Source organism: Rhinolophus hipposideros (genome assembly GCF_964194185.1).
Source record: "Rhinolophus hipposideros genome assembly, chromosome: 8".
NCBI lineage: Eukaryota > Metazoa > Chordata > Mammalia > Chiroptera > Rhinolophidae > Rhinolophus > Rhinolophus hipposideros.
The window spans coordinates 86,788,126-86,803,100 of NC_138054.1; the positions used below are offsets into that span (position 1 = coordinate 86,788,126).

The following is a 14,975-nucleotide window of genomic DNA, read 5'->3' on the forward strand; positions in this document are numbered from 1 at the left end:
CAGAAACAAAACAGCGGGGTCATCTATCAGAAAGCATTTTCTCCATGAGTGCTGGAATGTCTTGAACTTGAGGTAGGTAATCTTCTGTGTCAATATAAGAATCCTGTTTTAGAATATGTGACATGCTCTCAATTCCAAGCCATCAATTTAACCATCAAGTAAACCTCGGGAACAAAAGGATGCTTCTCCCCCCCACACTCGTACGCTGGAATCTGTTTTCTATATATCCTGAGAGTACTAGATGTAACATCATATTTAAACAGGGTCATCTTGGTTCTTCCACTAAGGAATCACAGTGTGATCCTGGGAATGTTTCCCAGATTGATTTTGTCTAAAAGGAACTTCAGTATCTACTCAATTCATGTAGTAAAATATTTCGGAGTCCCTTCGGTGGGCCAGGCAATGTTCTAGGCATCACATTTGTCTTAACAGTGTGTCACTCTAGTGAGGAAGGCAGACAAAACCAAACAAAAATATATGATTCCTGGTAGTTACAGCTGCTCGGAAGAAAAATCCAGCACAAGGAGACAGTGATGGAGAGGGGTAGGGTGCTGTCCTAGACAGCATGCTCAGGGTGACCTCTCTACAAGTAGTGAGGGAATCATGTGACGACCTGGAGGAGAAACATGCCAGGTTGGTGTGCTCAGAGGACAGACAGAGAAAAGGCCAAAGTGTCCAGAGCAGAGACGGCGAGGCCGGGGTCACGCCTGAGGCAAATGTATCACCGTTTGCTGATCACCATAGAGGGATGGAAGGTAACCAACCAGAGACCAGACTGCAAGCTCCAGGAAGGAGCCCTGGCTGCTGCTCCTCCCAGGACCCCTTCCCTGCTGTCCCAGAATAAAGGCACATTCCCATGTTAAGGCTCTCTAACACTGATCACTGTGATAAGTGTGGAGGAAGTCACAAGGACTTCCATACTAACAGGAAACCTAAGAACTCTTTCACTGCTTAATGAAGTACTATCTCCAAACCTGTATCAATGAACTTATCTGGAACAGTATATATTAAATATAATTAATGTATTACATTTAACTGAAGAAGTTACTTAGTTATTAACTGTTAATTGATCTCATTAATTTGATGTCTCCAACTTCCTACCTCAAGGCAAAGACAGTCAGCATTCCCTCTCTCCCCCAACTCAATGGTTACTAAATCCTCCGGAGCGCTGCTGGGGCTGGCACCGGGCAGAGAGGTAAAGACACAATGGTTAATAAAGAGGATCCCAGCCCCTCCTAGCGAAGCTCACTGGCTAGAGCAGCTGTTCTTTTCCTGCTTCCTAACACAAGAAACCTTAGAGATATTTTGATTCTCCAATTTTGACCGTGCTGTGGAGCCCCTTAAAGGTCTTTCAAGTTCCTTCCCCGAATTCCTTTCCTTTGGCCCAGGCTGACTTTCCCATGGTGGGGTAGGGGGGTGGGAGGGGAGCTATGGGAGTATGACATTTATTCCTTCCTCAGGGCCAAGATCTCTGCTAACCTTTTTCCACGCATCACATCAGAGCAGTGAGCACAGCTAACGTTGATGGAGTATTTAGGACACTGTTCAGACACTATTCTAAGCACTTTCCATGCACCACCTCATTTAATCTTTACGCTACCACTCCAGCTATAATTTTATGACCCTTTTTACAGATGAACCTGAAACCTGCCCATAGTCGCAGCTAGTAAGTGGCAGGGCTCGGATTCAAATCCAGACAGTCAGGCTTCAGGGCCGGACTTTCAAATACGATGCTATAGAATAGCCCCATCAAGTACCTTTCCCAAGCTGCACGGTTTTAAAGTAGTGGAGCCAAGATAAAACCCAGTCAGACTCCAGAGTTCACGTTTTAACCACTAAACCCGTGGGGTCTCACACTATTGTCTGGGGATTCCTGGCAAGTCCCTTTTGGGAGTCCACGAGATCAGAGCTATTTGCCCTCCTCCCTTTTCATAATAATACTAAGATGTTATTCGCCTTTTTCATTCACCTGTGGAGATGAGAGTTTTCAGGAGGCTATGCCTTGTGATAATGTCATCATCCTGCTGGCTAATGGGATGGGTGATTGTTTTATCCTGTTTCAAAGAGTTCTGATTTACGATGGCGGCCTGTAGTCTTAACTAACCACTGTACCAAGTCAACTTCCTGGTTTTAATACTGTACTAGTTACAAGTGACCACAGGGGACAGTTGAGTGAGTGAAGAAGTATACTATTATTGCAATGTCTTGTTAATCTACAATGACTTCCAAAAACAAAAAGTTAAAAAATTTTGTTTCAATTTCTAGCACAGTAAAATCCAAAGATATAATCCACATAAACAAAAAGCCTGAGAACTGCTTCACCACCTCTGACCCCCCAGTCCCTGATCTGAGGACTGAGGCACAGAACAAGAGGCTCCTAGTGACAAAGCTGACGAGAGGGGTGACCAGGACAGCGAGGGAGGAGGGCTGGATCCACACATCTGGGCCCTACCTACCCCGCTTCTCGAGTACAACTCAGGAGGGACTCCTCCCCCAAAATAGGCACAAGGGTTTTTATTTTTTATTTTAAGGACTTCACTGATGAACATTAAAGGAGAACAAACAAAATGAACTAGAATAAACTGGGATATGTGGTTGCAACATGTTAAAGCCAACAGCTTATCATCAATGCCCGCTTGAGCTCCTGAGTGGATGGGAAAGAAAAGCAAGAAGCGAGTTCCTACCCTTTGCCTTTAAGCCCCAGGATGGTGGGGCTGAGACCCCAAAGCCAGGAGATTCCTCAGGAGACCGATCTGCATTTGTGTTCTGGCCTCTGCCCTGCCCAGAGGAAGCCTGTCCCACTGTCCTACCTGGCGGGGTGTCCCCTGAGGCTCCCTCTGCAGCCTCTGCAGCCTGAAGCTCTTACTGCTGGCTGAACGGCCCCTCCACTAGAGGCAAGTTTAGGTGGCAGACACACAGGGCAGATTCGGTTTCACTCGCCACCGTACCCGGTGCCTGGCACTGGATGCCTAGCTCAGAGCAGTGGTTGCTGGGAACAAACAAACAAGTATCTGGCAGTCAACTGCCAAGAGGTCTAGGAGCACTGACATGGCTCTAAGGGCCACGGGCTCCACTGGTAATGGAGTCCAGGGGGCAGAGAATGAGAGAAGAGCTAGGACAAAGTGCTCAGGACACCTTTATCTAAGAGTGAAAGAGAAGAACAGGAGCAGCATAGGAGGCCTCTAGTCGTCACAGAGAAGGGGCACCAAGGGCATGGGGAAGAAGGGCAGAGAAGAGTCAAGGAAGGAGAGTGGGCAGCAGAGTCAAGTGCTGCTGGTGTGTCTTCAAAATCTGCTGTGTCTGATGCCTTTCTCTAACTCCCACTGCCACCATCATCCTTCACACGTGAAACAACGCAGCAATCGCCACTCGTCCTATAATGACCAACGAATGTCCCTGTGCTAGCACCGTGCTACCCTAGGAAAGCAGCAACCCGGGGTGCTGCCTACAGCCCACAGGTTAACACAGGAGACTGATGGGCTGTTCCCACAGGGGTCAATGAAATATAATGTGTGACACAGAGAAAAGAAGGGGCCACTGCTTTAGTTAGGGTAGCTGGGGTGGGGCGGGATTTGAACTTGAAACATGGCAGTGCCCCACACGTTAAGGATTGCGCGTTCTAGGGAAATGTCCTGAGTTCGTGTTCAGGAACAAGAGGCCACTGGGGCCGTCGGAGTGAGCCACAGATACAGCAGAGGCGGCCGCCGCCAGAACCTGCCAAACCTTGAAGGTCGGGGTACAGAGAGGGGATTGCATTTGGAGAGTGGTGAGACGTCACTGGAAGGTTTGGGGCAGGGGTGTGAGACATGAGATGAGGTTTCCTGGCTTCCAGTCTATCCCACATTCAACTTCTACAAACCCTCTGCCTTCATGATTAACTTTCCTATAAAGCACCTGATTCAAAGCCCTTTTTTAAAACTTTCTAAATAAAACCCAGTAGTTGCTCTACTGGCTTTAGGGACTCCAAGGTTCAAGAGGAGCAGAGAAAATTAGATACCCGAGTGTTTTCTTAACCCGACATACCCCTTTCCTTTTTCTGGTAGATTCTGACACAGGGTGGGAATGGGGTGGGCAGAGCAGGAGAAGGAGCTCTCTGCTGCCTCCCAGCAAGTCTGTTATTGGTGAAGTTGAATTGCACCATCTCAAACTGTCTTCATCCAAGACAGCACACTGTGGAGCTACAGTCTTTCACATCCAATGGAGTTGTTTGCTCTTTATTTTAGTCTGCAGCTTTATTTTAAATACAAGTTCTACTGGAGGAAATCACAGAAAAATCCCCAGGTTACTCATAAAAGCTCCGCTGGGCCCCTACAGGCACCACCCTCTGGCTCTTCCTCTCTTCACGAAACTAGGTGCTCTCACTCCTCTGGGTCTTTCACAATTCAGGCTCCGGTTAATAATGACCCCAGGCCACTGGTCCTTCTGGTCCTGAATTCTTCTGCCAGTCAATATCCTCTATATTCTTCCAGGTCAAGTTCAAATCCCAGTTCACCCATGAAGAAATTCCAAACAACCCATGAGAACTATCTACTTTTCTGATTTCCTCCATGGTCAGTTTCATGTTGTGTAAGTACAACCCTCAGGACACATGGAAAATGGTTCCATGGGGAGAGACTGTTGGTGAGGCTTCTGTAACAGTCCAAACAAGGTGTGTTTGGGTCTGAACTCAAGCAATCACAGTGGTAAGAAGGTATTTGACGGGGCAGAATCACTGGCTGAAAAGAATAATGGTGTCGTAGTAATACTCACACAGGGTTTCCTACATGCCAGGCACTCGCTTTAGTGCTTTACATTTATTAACTCCCTGGCTCTTGACCACACTCATGGGTGGGAACCACTGCTATCCCTATTTAAAAGGTAAGAAAGCAAAACCCAAGAAGTCAGGTGACTTGCCCAACCAAGCTGGAGTGGCATCGTGAGGGCTGAAGGTGGAATGTGAGTCACAAGACAGCAAAAGTGAGGCAGAGCTAAACGATGCTATAACCTTCTTCTCTACCAAAGCATTCATATCAGGGTAACATAAAATGTAAGCCTTCCTGCCACAGTTCCTCTGGAAGTCATATAAGGAAATGCTATTCAAGGTGCTAGATGTTTTCCAAATGTCAGAAATAATCTAGTATTTTCATTAAGAAAGACAATGTCCCAGGTTTTATTTTAAAAATTGCTAACTTATCTAGTAAAATATTTGATTCAAAATGAAATTAAAGTGCCATCATTATTAAACACGTTCATTTCCTGAACTATACATTCATTAATTGAGGTTTAAGTCGTAACTGATAGAAATCACCTTCCTTACAAGTCTTTTTTTTAAAAAGTCTGCAAAAGCAAATGTGCCCTATAATTACCTCTAAAAAATATAATTATACGTTAATAATATGCTAAAACATCAAAAGTGGTTTCAATTTTTTACGCTCTGTTTTCAGAATTCGGAAAAAAGCGAAGGAGCTAACCTAAAATGAAAGACAGAAAGCCATGCCAGGTTTTCACCAAATCTTTAGAAATACGACTATGAACAGATTTCTCTATATGGTCAGATGATCGCTCATAAAATGTTTTCTGTAAAAGAAATAAACTGCTAACACACACAACATGGACCAATCTCAAAAATATTATGCTGACCAAAAGGAGACAAACGCAAAAGAGCACGCAATGTATGATCCCATTTGTGAAATTCTTTAAAAATCAATCCACAGTGACAGAAAGCCGATATGTGGTTGCCTGAGATAGAGGTCAGGGGGAGAAGTAACTGCAGGGCAGCAAGACAGAACTTTCTGGAGTGCTGGGAATGTCCTGGATCTTGACGGTGGTAGTTACATTAGTTACATTAGTGCAGACATTTGTCAAAACTCAGGACTGAGTACATTTTACTACACGTAAATTATGTGTAGTAAATAATTTTTAAAGTTGCTTTTTAAAGTAAAATAAGTAAATAAATCCTACACTCTCGTCTTTAAATCATGTTGAAATGAATCTTAAATGCACAAGAAAATTTTTTTAAAATACCAATGCCATAGAAAAAAATATTTTTTTATCACGATTTTATTTCTTTGGTGGCTTAAGTGCATCTTATTGGTTTTCTTTCAAGATTTCTTTTAACCCGACTCTAACACTCCTCTGGTTAAAACCCTCCAGCATTTTCCCTTCTCCCCAGGGAGTGTATGCACTCTGGTCCTTTCGCTGGGCACTGAGCCAGCCCTGGACGTCTCTGCTCACTTCCTTCTCCCTTCTGCTCTGCTCCAGGCACACCGTGTGTGGCCCACACCTAGAAACCAGCCTGCCGGCTCCGGCTCCTCACTCACACATATAGAGTCACTGGAATGTGTGGGAAACTCCGCTAACAGCATACCACTGGCACTGACTACTGTTACATAAGGTTGCATGTAGACAACACGTACTGATGTTCTGATTTTTTTGAATATAAGAGTGAGCAAATTTTCCTGGTATTTCATTTAAATTTATATAAGTACCTCCCTTTACACACTCTACCCAGACAACGACCATGAATTGTTGTGTCAGATTTAATTGATTTAATTAAAGCACCTAGTTTCTTAAATATCAATTTGACCAAAACAAACACTGGAGAGCAATATTGCTTAATATTAAGAACACATCATAGTATATTCAAAATAAGATACATATTATTGCTACAAAAGACTAATAATCACTATAGCAATTGTTGTTATCAGCTAAAGACATCCAAGAATTACAAAGTATTAAAATACTCAAATTCCTATGAACAACTCTTCATTTAAACTTGCAATCAAGACTTGTAACAACTATTCTTAGGGCAAATTACTGGGGGAGATCAAACAAGCTTCAGTTTACTGAGAGAACATTAAATTGTATTTAGGTAAGGAATGGGTAAGACTGCAATAACAATAAGCAGATGGAGACAGAGAACAAGAAAATCTTATACACACCGTCTTTGGAAAAGAACAGCAGTCAAATAGTTCTGAAAGACATAAAAAAACTGCCTCTTTCAAAAAGCTGGCAGGTCCATTAGGCTGTCCGAGTGAAGAAACTGTCCTCAAATATGGTGTTAATCTCAACAGTGAACGAACATATTACCACACTCCTGAATTGCCCCCTTACAATTCAGTCCTCAAGGCACAGGGAGCGTGATGGTCTAAATGTGGAAATCGCAGTGTACCACTGTCCAGTGGCTTCCCACTGAACTCAGAATGAAATGTAAACTTCTTCCCATGGCCTTTAAGCACCATTATGTCTGACCTATGCCTCTCATACCAACTTCATCCTGTCTCAGTCCCAGACGCCTGCCACGCTCGCGCCCCTCGTTGGCTCTCTGTTCCTTGAACCAGCAAGCTCATTCCCACTTCAAGGCCTCTGCACTCACTGCTTGTTCACGCTGCCTAGAATTTTCTTGCCCCACATCCTCATCTAGCTGGCTCTTGGTTATTACTTGAATCTAGTGTTCTATTACTATCATTAATAATTCTATCATTACTTTATTATTCTATTATTCATCACCTCTTCAGAACAGCCTTTTCTAACCAGAGAAGCTCCCCCTGCCTTCACCCACCATTCTTTATCAGATTACCTTGCTACGCTGTCTTCATAGCACCTGTCACTATCTGATACTATCTTCCTGCTTTTTAACTGTCTCCCTCCGTGAGTGTGTAAGTTGTGTGCAGAGCCCGTGCTTGTCTGTCTGGCTCACTGCAGAGCCCACAACACCCCCGGATGCGGTCTCGCGGATGAAGGAGGGAATGAATGAACCTGCAGGGCAGTGAAGAGAACGGGACTCTGGAGGGCTTGTCACCATTCTCAGGGCTGGACTTGCAGCGTCAAGTGATTAAAAGCTGCCTTTGTTATTTTACTATATAAAACTTTAAAACAAGTTTAGAAGGCTTAATTGCTAAGCTGCTTTGCTACTGGCCACTGGCAACACCCTCGATGATTGATCAGGACGTAGAGATGCTGCAATCCTGAGCTACTGTACTGACAGAGAACTTCAAATATTAGTAACAATTTGAATTATACGAAGATTCTTTTTAAAAAATTAAGCGTGACTCAGTAAAGTAGTCATCAAGGCCAAAGCTCACACAGTGTTATTATGTTAATATCTCAATAAAGTAGAAAACAGTCATTGGAGCAGTAGCCAAGATTACAGTTCTCCTCTCCTCCCAGGCACCTGACGGACTGTACTGCTCCTCCCACCAGTTTTCAGTTTGATGTGGCCGCAGACTAACTCTGGCCAATTAAATGTAAACAGGAATGACATGAGTTGAGATAAAACCACCAGCATCCTTGGTCCTTGAGCAACTACAATGGCAGCTCCACACTGGATGTGTACTGAGCACGAGAACTAAAGGCTGCTGTGTTAAGCCCCTCCGATTCTGGAGCTGCCTGCTTGTTAGCGCAGCGCAATGTCACTGATCCTGACTGACAGCCGTGTAGCACGGAGACCAAGAAGCTGGGCTTTGGAATCTGACAGGACTGAGTATCAGTTGGAGCTCTACCACTTACTGTCTGAGCGATCACGGGCAAGCCATGGCCACCACTCTGTGCCTCAATGTCTTCATCCATAAAATGGTTATAAAACCTACACTTCCTAAAGCGAATGCAAAGATTGAATTCGTAAGAAAATGCATCTGCAATACTTAGCGAAGTGCATGGAATGTTGGTTAAGCACTCACTAGATAGGAAGTGGTAGTACACGCTAGCATATATACTTTACACTACTCTGAGCATATTTGCATTATGGAACTTCGCTCGTCTCGGATGTTCTATAAAGCACACAAAGTCCTCAGTTAATATCGTCAATAGGTTCTGCAACCTCAAGTGATGTAAGGAAACCAATTTTACCATGGGCTAACTGATACAAACAAGAATTACGTTCCTACAGCATCTCATCAACATCAGAATGAACGGACACTGAACAAAAGATGCTGAGGAGCTACAAGAAGGAACTCTACATGTTTTATTCAATGAGGGAGCCATTTGTACAGTTCTGGATCCTCCTAGGTAAATCTAGGAAAAAGAGAAGGAAAATCGTGGAACATCTCAAAAGCTAAACATTAGGATGGGTGTGGAATGTTAATGAAGCAAGTACAGGGTATCTATGATTTGCAAATGGAGAGAAGAGAAGAGAAACTGGAGGACGAGGGAAGGAAGTGGAGAGACTGCTCCCCTCTCACACCCACAAAGAACATGTGGGTGTGGGGGCTCCAGGAGCTCAGGGTTGGGGTCAGAGGGAAAGCCTGGCCATGCTACCACACCAGAAATGACGTGAAACACACTGGTAACACTGAGCAGTTCAGCACGGTGCTTCAATAGTCAGTGCTTAAAATACCCTGAGGCCTTGGGCTTTGGACTCTTGTTTCCTATAAAGGACTAGCTTGTAAACAACATGGTGTGCTCACTCTTAGGACCCTTTAGTCCCTAAAACTCAACTGTCAGGCACATATGAACGAACGATTCTGTGCTGTTGTCTTAGCGACCGTGCCCATCAGGAGAGACAGATCTAACAGCTAAAATTAGAAGCAATGTTGATCGGTCCCTAGAGAGAAAAATCTAACCCTAAACTCACCATCAGGATTCTAATTAAAAAAAAAAAAAAATCTGGTTCAAGTTAAAACTTTTTAGTATCTGAATTTTGTGTAAATATTTTAAAGTTTTTCAAGTATTCATTGCTCATTTTCACTGGGTGCAAATGAGAAGAATAAATACAAAAGGGAAAAATATAAAATGTCCTGATACAATTCTTAATTTTTAAAAATTACTGGGACAACTGTTGAAATCACTCACAGATTTTATGCCATGACAAAATAATCAAGATTAAACATCATGCAACATATATTCCTCAAATAATGAAAATATAAAGACGCTGAAAACTTTACTTATAAAAAGTGGATAGTTTTTATAATACAAATGAAAGTCGCATTACTGCCAGACCATTTAAATTATACCCAAATCAGAAACGTGCTAACCATTAAAAACATAAGAGGACACTTTTCCATCCATATTTGCCATCTGACATCAAAGGCAGCCCCTCTGCAGATGTAATATTGAAACTTGTCAAAAGCAACATGAAATTGTAAGAGCCCCGCCCACCTTCACGCCCCCCCCCAAACAAAAACGGGTACAACTCTTTTGAGTGGCATGTGGACTTTCATTTGATGTAAGTGAAATATTAAAGTGAAACTGTGAGGTGTCAAATGGGTCTAAATACATTAGAAAGAAAATATTACTAGCCTAATACGGTGTAAGAACTAAAGCATTATTAAGGTTAAGGTTGTAGCCACCTGAAATAAATGACTGCTGAACAGTGATGGAACAAAAGCTATGTCAGTATTTCGATTCGACTTTGGAAGCATTCACGATCATTCTAATCCCAACTCGGGACTCCGCTGACAACAGTTCCTACGCAGCAGAAACCACTTTCCTTTGGGTGACAAGGTTCACATTAAAAATCAGTCTTAAAATAGGAACATAAATGAAGTCTATGACATATATATGCACACAACTTTGATGGGCAGTGACTATGAAAATCCACTCTGTTCTCTTTTCCCTCCCCCATTTTACCATTTCAAAAATAATTTGCCTTCAAAAGCATGTCAGTAAATCTGCAAGTTTTAAAATAATAGAAACCACGTGTCCCATGTGTTCGCCAGATTCATTTTTTATGATGTATGGTCCTCTGCATTAAAATAAACATATTTTTGATAAAGAAAGTAATGAAAAGAAATCAAAGAATCCATTCCAAAAATTTCACATCTCAATGCAACACAGGACTGAACTTATGAAACTTGGCCACCTAATAAAATGGGACTTGTGGTCTCGGTTAGAGGCACCTGCAAAGGATAAAAAGATGTCCGAAGTTGCAGTGGATGAGAGAGACAAAATATTTTCAAGCCTGGGAGTTTTAAGCTAAGCACTAAAAATGACAGACTTCACAGTTTTATGTTTTGTCCTTCATTTTTTTAAAAATGTGTTTATGAAGATTTCAAAAGAGATTTTTTCTGACACCCATAAATTTCTATAACTGCAAGTGAATGATATTAAGACCAGAAAATAAGAATCCTACTTGAGAAAACATTAAATACACATAACTGGTTCTACTTATCAGAACACCCTTGAGGCTGTAGAAATATCCATAGCAGAATTGTTTAATTTCCAGGTAACCCCACACCCTACTGTAAGGAGAAGCACATCTTACATTTTCAGTATCTGCCCTCGTTTCTATTCTATGAACAGGTTTTTCAAGGACAGGATACTTAAAGATTCCCATTTGATCGGTTTTGGTTTCTAAAAGAACTTTCAATCTTCTCTTTTCAACTAATAAGTAACTTACAAAATAAAAAGTATTAAAAATGAAAGCTATTAATAAGCTTCAAAACAAAAAACTAAAGATTAACACTAGTGTGTGGCACAGGAGAGGTAAAAAAAGAAAAGTCTGAGCTAAGGTCCCTAAGAATGAGCCCTCTACTCAGGGCCCCACAGAAATGCGAACCCACACTGAAAAATGCACACCCCACTCCATGAAAGCAATGAACTCATTAATGGCATTAAGAAACAGAAAGGAAAATCTGGGAGGAATGAATGTGTGTGCTTTATTATCTTTTAAAAATCAAGAACTGGTCTAACATCTAGGTAATGTATTTGTATAAAGTCTTATTTTTAAACTCACCTGATTCATTTTCAATTCCTGTTGTGTTCTGAAAAGATACACACAACAAAGAAACTTCTTTGATTACATGAGCCCTAAAAAGAAAAACAGACAATTGTAATATGTACCTGCCTACACATTTACAGAGATTTAAAACCACATACAGCACTGTAGGGTTTGCTCAGAGGGCTATTCACCAAGCACTTCCATGCCAGATCCACTTCAATCTGTGCTGACAGCATACTTCGCAGATTTATTCGCTACAATAAAATAGATTTCTTACTAATCTTTTCCAGGGCTCCCCTGTGCTCTACAATTGAAAGCAGACTCATTAGAATGACATCAAATTTTTGCTTTGGAATTGCATCATTCCTAAGAAATAAATTAGCTTTGTTAATTGAAACACAAAGCAGTGCTGAGTAACTTATTATGCAATGTAATTGTCCTTTTACTTATATCAACACTGTGTTGAATACAAACACAATTGGACCCCGTTACATTATTTTGTTGTTCAGGTTCCTGAAGTAGAAGGGGGATTTAATAACATTTTCATGGGGAATTTTCTTTGAGGAACAGAACAAAAACCTTGTAGTAAAATGCAAATGTTTTTAAAAAGCTGTTCGGAAAGAACTACAATAATTTCTTTAAAATTTTTGTTCAATGGATTAATAGTATAAAATAACATAACAAGACAAAATCATTTCTTATAAATGCATATGACATTCTTGCTTCTAAGTACCAATCTATGAAGATGGTCCTTACTGCAACATAGATCCTAGGAATCACCTGAAGTCATTTTTAATAATGAAAATCATGCCACTTTAAGTAGCATTTCTACTGTAATATTCTGTTTTCAGCCTGTATACATACACACACCATTAAGCATAATTCTCCTATGTCTTTATTAGGTTACTTATTTATAATAATTCTCCTTCCAGACCCCCAAATAAACCAAAGAACATGTAACTCAATGACATCTCCGTAAAAGATACTGCCTACCCAGCATCATAAAGAACAGTGCTGATATGAATAAGGATAGTTCGGGGTTTGTTTCCTGGAACTATTTAACCACACTCACCTGGTCATCTTTAACAATCCAAGGCACGATATTTAAGTTAGGGACTGGTCACCCGAGTCGCTTTTATTCATAAGCAGCACAGGGGATGTACTGTGTAACTTGCATCTTGTTAGAGAGCTCAGTCTAGCTAAACTAGTACAAGCCCTTAGTAAGCCCTCAGTGAACACACTTTCGGATAACTGGAGCTTAACCCAGAAGTCCTTTCCTTCCCATTGTAATATCGAGCTTCTTTCTCATATACACGTAACGCGTCCTTCGTCAGTATACATCCTAGACTGAACATCATCCATCCTTCTCTGTGAGACTCAGGGTCATTATGAAGTTACAAGTGTGTAACTGAGTGCCCAGCAGTGATGAGGTTAAGTGGTACCGCCACAAATTCCTACCGAGTGCCATCCAGTTCCACCAGGGGGCTCATGTGTGACATCTCAGGCCCCCCGGAGAGAATAAAATGTCAGGAGTCTAAGATTTTAGAGGTGGATTTACTAACACTGGCCACAGGGAGTTCTCTGAGGAACAAAACAAAAAATCCTGCAGGAAAATGCAAATGTTTTAATGAAAGATCTGGGGAAAGAGCTACAGTGCTTTACCTTTTCCTCACCAGGGCCGTCATCGTAACTTTCACTTATAAAGCTCCTCCTAAGACCAGCACCCACCGTGCTACCTTCACAGAAATCAGCTCAGTTAATTTCACAACGGGAAGTACTAGCATCCTCAACTAACAAGACACCGATTCAAGGAAGTTATGATAACTCAGTCTAGTCTCCTAATTTTGGTTTCTGCTCGTGCTGCTGAAGCGTATTTCACCAACTTTTTACTCTTTCCTCCACTTGAACACCTACTACGCGTCAAGCACTGTTTGTAAGCAGTGAGCAGATAGATTCCTGCCCTCTAGGGGAGGAGACCTGCAATAAACAACTGAATAAGTAAAATGTGTAGTATGTCAGAAAATGAAAGTGCTTTAGAGGAAAAGAAGTGCTAGGGAGGAGACAGGGATTCTAATCTCCATCTCGATCTCTGCCTGCTTGTTATCCAACAGTGTGGTCAGAGGAAGCCCAATGCGAAAGGCACCGCTGTGTAAAAAAGCCAGGAGAGCTAGGAGCCTGGAAGGTATGGGGAAGGAGCATCATGAGGAAGCGGGAAACCCTATGCGGCAGTGTGCCCGGGTGTTTGAGGAGGGGCAAGGATGCCAGTGTGGCTGGTGCACAAAGTGAGAGGGAAAGGGGAGGAGCTGATGTCAGAAAGGCATGGGGGGGGGGCAGAAGGAGCAGAAGGCATGGGGGGTTGAAGGAGCAGAATAAGAAATAAAGAAAACTTAGATGTTAAAAAAATAAGAGCTTGATTGACATATATGTAACTTTTCAAGATATTGCTTCCAAACTCTAGGAGAAATCATCCTTACAAAGATTTACGTTAATATACCTGCTGGGTTTTGCAAGGTAAGCACTGTTCACCAGAAGGGCTATAGGAGGTTGGAGGTGGCAGAAGTGCCCTAATGTGACATAGATTTTACGAGACCGTAAGAGTGGAGACAAGCACACCTCTTAGGAGGCTAATGCCCCAATCTAGGCAAGAGATGATGGCGGCTTGGCCCAGGTAGTAGAAGAGACTGAGAAGTAACTGGATCCTGGATATTTTTTTAAAAATAGAGCCCCAAGATGTGCTGCCACTTAGATGCTAAGAATGAAAGTACGAGAGTAAGGCAGAGCTGACACCAGGATTTGTATTTTGTACCCTAAGGACAGGAGCTGCCACCTTCTGAGATGCTGCCTTCTTTTTTCCATGTGCTTTGCATTTGTTTTTCCCTCTTTATTTAACACTTTTATCTTTTCCTTGCCCTCCCCTTTTGTAGCTGCGAGCCCACAAGCACAAGTGAAAAAACTGAGATGCCCTAACATCTGAAGCCTGATAACTAAGATATGGAAGTACACTCGTCCCCCTATATCTGCGGGGGGATTGGTTCCAGGACCCCCTGGCAGATGCTCAAGTTCCTTACATAATACGGTGTAGCATTTGCATATAACCTACGCACGTCCTCCTGTATACTTTGAATCATCTCCAGATTACTTATAACATCTAATACAACACGCATGCTGTGTAAATAATTGTGATACTGCATTGTTTAGGGAATAATGACAAGAAAAAAAGTCTATACGTGTTCACTACAGATACAACCATTGTCCGCCTAACTACATATTACACTTATCAGCAACAACCTAACGTTTTTTTGCCCCAAATATTTTCAATCCTCAGTCAGTTGAATCCACG

At 42.1% G+C, this 14,975-nt stretch overlaps 1 protein-coding gene across 3 annotated transcripts in view; it reads right to left on the bottom strand.

The window, feature by feature from the left end:
* PRDM2 (PR/SET domain 2) overlaps positions 1-14,975 on the bottom strand; it is a 114,336-nt gene that overhangs the window by 87,897 nt on the left and 11,464 nt on the right. For all 3 annotated transcript variants that reach the window (XM_081057089.1, XM_081057092.1, XM_081057090.1), the window contains exon 2: positions 11,651-11,724. In XM_081057089.1, coding sequence (XP_080913215.1) covers positions 11,651-11,659 — 9 coding nt within the window. In that variant the 5' untranslated portion in view covers positions 11,660-11,724. The remainder of the gene's footprint in view (positions 1-11,650; positions 11,725-14,975) is intronic.